The sequence below is a fragment of the Antennarius striatus genome, chromosome 12 (assembly GCF_040054535.1).
Source record: "Antennarius striatus isolate MH-2024 chromosome 12, ASM4005453v1, whole genome shotgun sequence".
Lineage (NCBI taxonomy): Eukaryota > Metazoa > Chordata > Actinopteri > Lophiiformes > Antennariidae > Antennarius > Antennarius striatus.
Window position 1 is genome coordinate 15996713 of NC_090787.1, and position 10788 is coordinate 16007500.

The 10788-nt window shown below is 41.9% G+C and overlaps 1 protein-coding gene across 1 annotated transcript in view; it reads left to right on the top strand.

Moving 5' to 3' along the window:
* Positions 1-2950: 2950 nt before the first annotated feature.
* myo16 (myosin XVI) overlaps positions 2951-10788 on the top strand; it is a 64866-nt gene continuing 57028 nt past the window's right edge. The window contains exons 1-2 of the mRNA XM_068329845.1: positions 2951-3014; positions 7190-7459. Coding sequence (XP_068185946.1) covers positions 2987-3014; positions 7190-7459 — 298 coding nt within the window. The 5' untranslated portion in view covers positions 2951-2986. The remainder of the gene's footprint in view (positions 3015-7189; positions 7460-10788) is intronic.

A 10788-nucleotide genomic window follows, 5' to 3' on the forward strand; every position in this document is an offset into this window, starting at 1 on the left:
TGTGTGTGTGTGCGTGTGCGTGTGGAGTGTGCGTGTGCGTGTGTGCGCGTGTGCGCGTGTGTGTCAGAGACAAAGCCTTTCTAAAGAATACAGTGGTACTCAGGGATCTGGGTTCTGGTTAAGGCTCCTTTGTTGCACGTCTGGTGCATTCGATACACATCTTCTTCATTTGCATGGCAACATTAAGGAATCCGTCATACATAAATACTATCACAGTCATCTGGTAAAATAAATAGTAAGTGTAAATAATCACATAATAAATAATTAACCCAGGGAGATCTTATCACCGTTGCTTTAATTGGGTGCAGTTCCTGCAGTTCCTACATCCTTCAGATCACCAGACAGAGCACACACTCTTGGTATTATGGTGGCAAGATGACAACTCTGTCAAAGGGAATGAAATGTTCCATCTCCAAGGGGACAAATACTGTCATAATGAGAGTTTGTCACTGGTGTATGGAAGCTGGGAGGGTTGAGTCCAGTTATATCTGATATTTTTTGAATGTGTATTGGTCAATTTGTAGATCACGTAAGGAACACAATAAGAAACAGTTGAGAGGATTCTCAAATCGTTATTTCTTCAGAAGGGGCTTATTTTAATGCCTCCAATGGACACAGTAAGCTGCCCTATACAGTCAAATCAGTTGTTTTTATTTGATTCTGCTATCAATCTAATTTGATTGAGATCATGGTCTGTCCATATCAGTGCAACAAAGGTTATTTCAGCTGTGGCGGGTGTCCACATCTCAAAAGTTTTATTTGCATTTGAATTTCATACATGCTTTGTAGGCATCTAAAGGTGTGCATATTTTTACATTTTTAGGTGCATTTGAACTTGAAACTTTTTTATGTTATCCAGCATTATTCTGTTACAATAGATGAACATCCATCGTAGGTACATGGCTCCTCAAGTGCGGGTGCTTGACCTCATTGACTACCCTCTAAATCATTATTGTGTCAATGCTCTACTGGAGACGAGTTCATTTACCTTCTGGCAGGGTGTCCCACATGGACAACTTGTATTATTTCTTTTCCAATGTTCCAGCGCATCGCTGCTCCCTGATACAGCCTGTTTCATATCTACCGCTGCAGGCAGAAAAGTCAAGATTTTGCACAATCCATTAATGCTGCACATCATTTGGATGAAAAAGCATGACATTTCTCTGACAGATCTACTGCTATGAGGTCTGGATGTCATGGGTATAGGGGTAATGGGGTAGACCTTATGTTGTCCTTGACAAAACAATACACTATCCATCCATGGAAGACAGCAGAAGTGTGAATGTGTGTTTGATTTATTAAATAGGCAACACATTGCATTAATATAGAAAGATACAGACACAGACCTGGCATCATAGTTTACCTATGGGTAGATGATGGTTGCTGTGTTTTGCAGAATATGCAGCATGGTATTTCAGTGACCTGATTTCCTTTGACAGGCATTACTCAAGCATTCAGCTCGACACACTCATACACACACAATCTGTGCCTTCCTCTCTTTCCCTTTCAACTTTCTCTGCTGCTCATCATTCAATACCCTCACAAAATGAATCTCACCTGCCTCTGATGTTTCTTTATCCCACCACCACAGATTTGACAATGATGTGAGATAAGAGCGCTAAACCTCCCTCAGATAAATCTGCACACTGCATGTAAGCAGCAGATCTAGGAGTGCTGTGGTACATTTCTTAAATGTGTGTCACAATCCTTCTTTAGTCACACATCGCACACCCCGTTTTGCTCTTACATGTGTGTGCAGCTTCTATCTCACTTAATCTTTTTTTCTTCCCTGGTAGTCTGCTGCTTTCATCCCTCTCCACTCTCCCCTTTGCAGAGTTGAGGTATCCATATGCAAATCACACAAGCTGCCCCACAGACACACTGCCACTGCAAAACACAAGCTGCATGTTACACCCCATCTGTGTGTGTGTGTGAGTGTGTGTGTGTGTGTGTGTGTGTGTGTGTGTGTGTGTGTGTGTGTGTGTGTGTGTGTGTGTGTGTGCTGTATAAATGCAAACACATTTTAGCATGTATTAATGTTAATCTGAAGCCTTATCTTTCTAGTGATCTACACCTATCTGTGGTCAATTTATGGACTTCAATGATCACTACAACTGTCAGCGCACCAAAAGCCGCACTGCAGCAGCTTCCCTGTCTCTTTCTTCTTCTCCCTCTCTCCCTTTCTCCCCTTTCACTCTCCATCTCCTCATTATTTCTCTCTCTAAATGTCCTTCTTTCCAATTTAATGCTGCCCCTCTCCTTTTTTCTTACCGTCTTTTTTGTACTTTGGCAATTTATTCCCTCCTTTCCTAGCCCAATCTCCATCCCTCTTTTTTTCCCCCCCAGTGACCTCTTTTACGCTCTCCTTCTGTATGACTCCCCCCATTTTATTCACAGGGAATCACATTTTGTAAAAATCTTTTTTGTCAGATAGGTTAAGGATGTTCCAAGAGCTATGAATCATCCGTGTGTGTGTGTATGTGTGTGTGTGGGGAGGTGAACAGCATTGCGTCATTGGGGGTGTGTTGAGTGGAAGGTGGGCCGAGCTGGCTGTCAGTCAGTGACGTCATTGGAACACGTGCGCCGGTCATGGCTGAGAAGCCGTTGCGTGGCTCCTGTCTGACTGTAGGCGAGCTGCAAAGAGCTGCAGCTCTCCTCGCCGAAGGGTTGATCAGGGGAAGTGAGTGTCTGGTGTGTGTGTGTGTGTGCGCGTGTGTGTGTGTGTGTATGCTTGTGTGACTGGATGCGAGTCTGTGTGCGTGTAGATGCTGCACGGGGCTGCAACTGGAGCGGCTGCTGAATAATACAGACAAGGGAATTTGGATAGCATGGAGGGAGACCGATCAATAATGCACTCTGTCGGGTTGTGAGCTTTTGCGTTAGTTAGTTCTTTTATTCTGGAACCTGTGGCTGCCTCCTGTCAGCCTGACACTGACTCCTTGTCCACCTCTATGCCTGATTAAGGACTGTCTGATTTACTCTGAAAATGTCTCACTACCATTTCATCAAATGCTGTAAGTAACCATCCATCACCTCTTTATCTGTGCATGCAAGCATGTGTGAAACGCCTCTATCCTGGGAATGGATTTATACTACATATGTGCTGCATCATACTGTGAATGTTTAAGGATTCAGGTCACCAGCTGCACACAGCTACACAATATGAACTTCAGGTGCTTTTTTTTTTTTTTTTTTTTGTCCTTGTGTGTGTCTGTGTGTGTGCATTAAGTGGGTGTGTGAGCTTGCTGCAGAGATTTGCTGCAGATGTGTGAAGTTGACCAGTAAATGCGGCAGGTAGCAAGCAAAGGAAGAGGGAAAAATGATACAGCATATATTAGGATGCAGATCCCATGAGCATCTGGCATATTTGTGACACAGTGACACAGACAGAGAGAGAAACTGAAGGCTCTTTAGAGGAGCGTTAGGAGAGATGGAGGGAATGGCGTGATGGGGAAATGTAAAGATGGTGGTGATGGATGAGTGACATATGAGGGATGCAGAAGTGGTGCAAAGAATGTCGAGCAGGAAGGAGGGATTGTGTTGCTGATGTTGTGGAGAGAACAGCAAATAGATAGATAGTGGAATAATGTAGTGGCAATGCAGACTGTCATAAAGTCTGTCCTTGAGTCTCCCAATCCCATCTGTCTCTCTCCAAATCTTTCCTTTCTACGGTTATTCTGCGTATACATATGGTGTCTGCAGTCTGGAGGCTGTGTGTGTGTCTATTTTGTGTGCTATTTTTTTTATGGATACTGTCTGTTTTATTCTCTTCAGCCAAGCAATGCAGGAACGCCTTGAGGGGATTTCTTCAAAACTGATCCGACATCCACTTTGTTTGAACTATGAGATTTCGATCCCATTGGTAAAAGGGTGATGACAAACACATGTCGCACCCATTCCCCTGCATACACCTCAGGAATGCTCAGTAATGACTTTATTTCAATGTGGTCAATTCAGTTATAAAAAACAAAACAAAAAACTTTTCTAATCGTCATCCAATGCCATAACTGGGGTGCCAATGGTTAACTGTTGAAAATGTACTTGACCCATTAAAAAATGGTGGTCGATAAGGTAATTTGCATGGAAGAATGGAAGTCTGGACAGACATGGATGTAAACTGTAATGTGAGTGGTTGGTGGAGGCGTCCATGAGCCTGGTCTAATTTACAATCTCCTGCAGTGCAGTCTGTGTTATTAGCTTGAGCCTGCATGGGATATTTCACAGTCAATCAATAACTGATAGCCCAGAGATTGGATGACAGGAGAAGAAAGTCCTGCTTTTTATTCTCCTCTCACTCTCTCTCTCTCTCTCTCCCTCCCTTTCTCTCCCTCCATCTCCATTTAATACATCTCTCTCTGATTCATTCTGTCTATTTCCCATCAGACTCCCTCCTACTGTTATTTCCTTCTCTCGTTCACATTCCATCAATCTGCTCAGAAACAATTTGTCACACTGGAGCAAATACCTACATTATTATGTATGACTGTTTGCTGTGGAAATTAGGTGATATTACTTCTTCCAAATGGTCATTTGGGTTTAAATGTATGTTAAAAAAAATCATTAGAATTAAATATTTATATATATTTAGTGATGAATGGAAATTCTGGTGTTTATTGATTGAGGTCAAACTCCTATTGATCTGTGCTGCCGCTGCTGCCGTGTTAATATAGTTGATGTTATTTTTTTTTAATCTTAACACAAAAGACAAAGGAAACTTCAACCTGGAGAATCTGACGAGTCATTAGGATCTGATTCATATTCACAACATGCCACAATATTTAGAATCTTGCACAGACTGCAGAGCAGATCTTTAACCCTTTCAGCATTTACCATCATCTATTTAATTAGAGGTGCAGATCTGAGTCACTTCATGTATATATTTTCAATACCTGAAGGTATAAACATCTTAAGATATGTCTATGTGTGTTTTATGTGCTGGGAGTTCACAAGCTGGTGTGACCGTAGACTTGAGTGTAGGTTGAATGGATGATTTATGGGTTTGACAGAGTGTGAATGACATGGAGTCAAGGTGAAGATGGAAACACACGTGTTCTTATCCACATGTTTTGTGCTAAACTGGTTGGTGTGCTTTATGATCTCTGCTACCTCCTGCTGTTCATCACCTTACCCGAGTCTAATTAGAAAAAATAATAACTTTTAGTGATTTTCTAGCTATAGCAAATCTGTCTCCCACCAACTGTTAACCACCGAACCTTCAATCAAATTAAAATGAATAAAGTGTGAAATTTATCATCCCTGTGCAACAGCAGCGCCATATTTCATTCGTTAAGAAACTACTTAGCTGTAGAAAACGACTTCTATTTATATGACTTCTTAAACACAGAAGCCATTTTCTAATCAAACATTTAGTAATGAAATGTTTTCTGGGTTTAGACTGTTAGATGTACAAAACAAGCCCAGCAGCAGTGTGGCTGAGAGGTACGGTAGTAAGGATTATGTTCACAGTTCGAGCTGCCTGGAAAGCTTTTATGGCATTTATGTAATTAGTTGGAGATAAAGATGATATTTGTGTTTGCCGTTCTCAATCATTAATGTGGATTCATGTGCTGTTGTTGAAGTCAAACCAGCATTAAGACAATAAATCCATAAGATGCGGAGGAAACATGAAAGTGGATGAAAACAAGAGGCAATAATTGGGAATTGAGGAAACTGATGCTGTGGAGAGATAAGGTGGCTTCATTTTGTAAGTGTTTGTGTGTGTGTGTGTGTGTGTGTGTGTGTGTGTTGGTGTGTGTGTGTGTTTATGTGGGTGGGGGGGGGGGTTCTACACAACCTCCTGGCAAGCTCCTAAAATAAAAAATAAAATGCAGTTGAAGCAGACACCTGGCATGAACAGTATAATAGTGACCAGCCCTCGTCTGGAACCTGAACACAAAAGAAGCGGAGCAGATGGCAGGAGGGTTTTGTGAAGGAGGTGTATGTGGGTGCATGGAGAAGGAGGAGTGAGGTGGACTGAATGAGGAGATGTATATCAAGAAAAAGAAGCAACAGCTCCTTTCAGCTCCCTGTTCAACTCTGTCTGGAAGTGATAAAGATCTGATTCAAACAAACCTCAATAATGCAGTTTGGGCTTTCTATTGGACACTAAATCACAGGCTATCTTCTGTTTATCCTTTATTTGTGAGCCTGTTGGAGTGCGCCGGTTTTGGGCCGATGTCATTTGGCACCGTGATGCTTTTGATTGTTTTTTGCTAGGACACATCATTAACAACAAACCGCCTCCACATGTGGCTCACCTCCGGTTGTGAAAACAGCAGAAACAGGTGGGAGGCGCAAGCTGGTGTAGGAGACCAGGGATGTAAATTTATTGTGTGAAGTGAAGTAAAAAACTACTAATGTAGTTACTGATTTAACACAAGGACAGTTAAGAGGAAAGTTACAAAATGTTAACAAAATTGTTGTTGAGTCAGTCTTGCAAGAGTAAAATGAGCAGCAAATGAACAGATGAGGTCTGTAAAATTAGGAATATGTTGCATCAGCCAAGGGGCCAAAGAGGAATCAGGTGGTGAGTCATACTATTTCTGCAAAGACAGCCTCCTCTTCATATTCTTCATCCTCTGGGGTAGGCTGTGACCTGAATTTGTCTAATGACGAACGTCAGGTGATGTACATTCTTTTATTTGAATCTTAAAGTGTGAACTTCCCTTGATTTGAACATTCTAAGCAACGGACATCCTCATCAGCCAAGCAGACCATAATTGGTTTAGCAGCTTGTGATGAGATGTGTTTGGCTAAATTTCACCTCCAGGCAGAGAGATAATCCAGAAGATTAACTTCCCACTGCTGGCACAGGAGAGACAATGTGCTCATTTCAACTCTCAGTCAAACAGTCGAGACAAATATCCCTTACAGTGAATATGCTACAGACTGTTGGGAAAAATGCCCACATATGTGCACATGAATCAAAAAACTAACACAACCATGCCTGGAGATGAAACTGGCAGCATCGGTGTGTTTTATTATCTGATCTGTGTCTCATGAGCTTAGCATCAAGATGTGACGGGAGTAAATAGAGACTGGAGGTTTTCACCGATTTGTCAGGTTGTCATCAGAAAGAAAATTCGACTTTGAACAAATGCAAACAACGCATGAAATCGTTGCAGTGGCGTTTATTTTTTTGCGACACTAAACCTCGTCATTGTCGTCTTCTCTCCCTCTTTCTCTCTAGGTTGTTTCCAGCTATGTAATGTCTTTCGTCAGAACATGGAGATAGACCAGTGTCTGCTGGAGTCTCTGCCCATTGGTCAGCGCCAGAGGCTTGTCAGGAGGATGCGCTGTGACCAAATTAGGGCGTACTATGAAAGAGAGAAGAGCCTTCAGTGCCAGCAAGGTGGTATAAAGAGCCGAGCCCCGCCCGTCCACCGCAAGAAGCACCGCGTCCGCTTCGGCCTCACGGACGTCATACAGGACGCCATTATTCGCCATGATGACAAAGAAGGTGTGTATGAGAGTGTGTGTGTGTGTGTGTTTGTTTGTTTGTACAAAGTAAACTAGCTTTGTTGTGTTGGCTCTTTTATTGACTTATCGCACACACACACACGCACACACCACGCCGTCCACTTGACTGAGGTGAACACAGTGAAGCTTTTTATTCCTGATACAAACAGCTCCCAAGGACAAAAATGCCTCAGATGTGATGATGTATGCTGCTGGAAGCAAACAAAACCTCCACACAATGGCACTCTTTTTCTGTCAGACTCCAGGTACAACACGAACATTTGATCTTATTCTGTTTGGTGCTCTTTTTCAATGACGGTAAGAGACGTGGAATTCTTTTTCAAAGATCAGTGTCACCAGAGAGCAGATGACAGAGCTCATTGGTCCATTACTGGACCTGGCACAGCAGTGGATGGTAGCCAGTTCATTATGTTTGCAGTGTCACGTACAATGTCAGAGCAGATTCATTCATATACAGTACTAACATGTTAACTCTTGTCATTGATTAAAAGTAAGCTAAATATCTATGAGTGTCTATAAATTAGGACTAATTTGTCCAGTGTTGAGTAAAAATCTAAAGACTAATAAGGAAACAACCAACTGATAAAATTCACACTACAGTAATCCCTCGTGCATTCGCACATCAACACAAGTGGCTTCACCTCATTGCAGGTTTTTAAGTAGGTAGTCACATGATGCTGTACGTACATTCTATTGGCTGATGGCATCTGGAAGTGAGCTGTGTTCTGTGATCGCACTTTCGTGAGACAAAAAAGGGCTTTAAACAGTCTAAGTGTTTGGGAAAAGGTAATACATATAGAAGGTGGTTTAATACCAGTATGGGGAAGGTTCATAAATGTTTAAATTACCGTTAATAATAAAATAAATAGTTTGACACTATTTTGTCAGAATTTTCGTTTTTTGGAAACGCATTAACCGTGACAGAGAGAGAGAAGAGGATGGAGAAGACAGGGTTAGATGGAGGCAACTGATTCGCTGTGGCGACCCCTGAATGGGAAAGCCAAATTGAGAAGATGATTAACAGCAAGTAACAAGGGATCACTGTATTTGCCAGTCTTGTTCTCATTGCCGGTGTTTCTGTGTCAGGTCACTGTGTAAATCTCTGGCTGTGGATGTAGTTCAGCCTGGGTGTGTAGGAGCAAACAGCCAGACTGAGACCAGACTCCTTGGCTCGAGATGAATCAGATCTGCCATCCCTCTGTCTGGCGCTTCCCACCATGGTGTTACCTATTAATGGTATGGGAAGTCTTCTTGACCTCCTGATCTTATTCAAACAAGAAGTGGCTTTGGATCAGGTCAAATTCTACTATAATTCAGTAGTTAGGGGATGGGGAATAGATTCATCCACTACCGTAACACTTCGGTTGGCCTGTCTTGTTTTTCCTTCTAAATTGTGTGTCTTTGACGCAACACTTGGCTTCTCAACAGTTGTGCACTAGAGCTGAGTGATAACAGTATTTGTCACCAGTGATTCTTTGGATAGCCAAGCCCTTTTGAACAGAGGTGTAAAATTATGCTCTCTTGGATTTTCCCAAAGTAATCTGAAAGTACTTTATATATTTTCCTTTTGTTACAGAAGGCTTTTTACTTTCTGGGGTCTGAGGTCACCGGCATCAACACCAACCCTAACCCAACCTTTATCTGCTCCATGAAAATGTTCAACATGCCAGTATCTGGGATCTTTTCTTTAGCAGATAATCTTTACGACTTGGAGTCCAGGTTGGAATTGGGTTTAGACTGTATGTCAGGAGATTGTGGAAATCCATCTGCCTCCTAGCGAGGTAGGGGGTTCATCTCCTGGATAGTTTAAACCATAAGGAGTTGCATTTGTCTTGTTGACAATTCAAAGATAACCACCTGTACAGACTGAAAAACAAACCAGCAGAAATATCAAAATGGTTATAAGAGTGCTGATTTCCTCTTGATCATCCTGCCACTATAGTTTATTATTTCAGCCTCATCCAAGCATCAGAAATGTGTGCCTTCTAGTGAAACAGTCAGCTATATAAATGACATTGCTGTTATCTTGTTCAGTGTTTTGCCCTTTGGCCCCCAGATGGAGATAATGAAATCATTGATCATAATACAGTAAAATTAGTTCAGAGAATTAGCTTTGGAAATAGATTCAGTCACACACAGACGCACACACAGTCACACTAGGATTTATCTTCTTATCAGTTGTCTTGTACGGGAAATAAGATTGATTGGGGAATGAGATAAAGACTGGGTGGATAAAAGATGAAAGGGTGGGAAATAGGAAACTAGAAAGCAAAAGCAAATGAAAGCATCAGCTTAGGGACAATATGAGATGCAAACATTTCCAAGTGAGCAGAGAGTTATAGTTCAGTAGGAGCTTGGTATCTCCGTCCTCCATCCCCTCCCTGTCATATGCAAACACCTCGCTCACTTTTTGACATTTGACAAAATTGCTTTTCCCAAACCAATCTTTCAACCTCATCAAAGCAAAATGCAAGTGGACCAGTAGCAGCTGTTACACTGTAGCGATGCAACATATATTTTTCATTTTCATTTTCATTACGCTATCCCCCCAGTCAACGGAATAATTCAACAGTCTGACTGAGATGACCGACTGTTGCCTCACATCAAGAAGGGGGTATCTGAAGGGGTTATCACCAATACGAGTCAGATTGGTGTTGGGTACTTTTCTGCATTATAATTTTCCATAAAGTGATAGTACCTCAGGGTATTCTGGAATATATTTTAAATCAACGTCCACCTCTCAGTTGTTTAAGACAGGAGTATCTGTACCTCCTGAGATTTCACAAGTAATCATAACCAAACATAAACAGATGGAATGCCATTATATCAATCCAAAGATCCATAAATGGCTTGCCTGCACAAGTCAAACACAGCAGAGTCAAGACTTTTTTTTGTTGTTGCCTGAAATCCCTGAAATCATTTTTCATGTCATTCCACCCTATGAACAAGCGGGCATGTCGTCCCTGCTTCACCCCACAAAACTCATCATACAATGTTCTGCAGTCACAGCGGAGCATTATTGCAAACTGCACAGAACATCTTATCATTGGGATCAAAACAAAGGAAATCTGTCAGAGCTCATTTCAGAAACACGGGGCAGCGAGGTGAGACGGTTCGTCTTGCGACTACAGCTGTGTGATAAGGACCGAAGAGACAGAACAATTTATAGGGATGAAGGATTTGAACAGAATCTAAAATGCGGCTGCCAAGGTGCGATGGTTTACACGGGAAGAACATGGCTGGCGACTAAGATGGAGTGCTTTTCCACTGTTGCTATAGGTTGAATTTTTTTTTAGATGCATTGAAGGA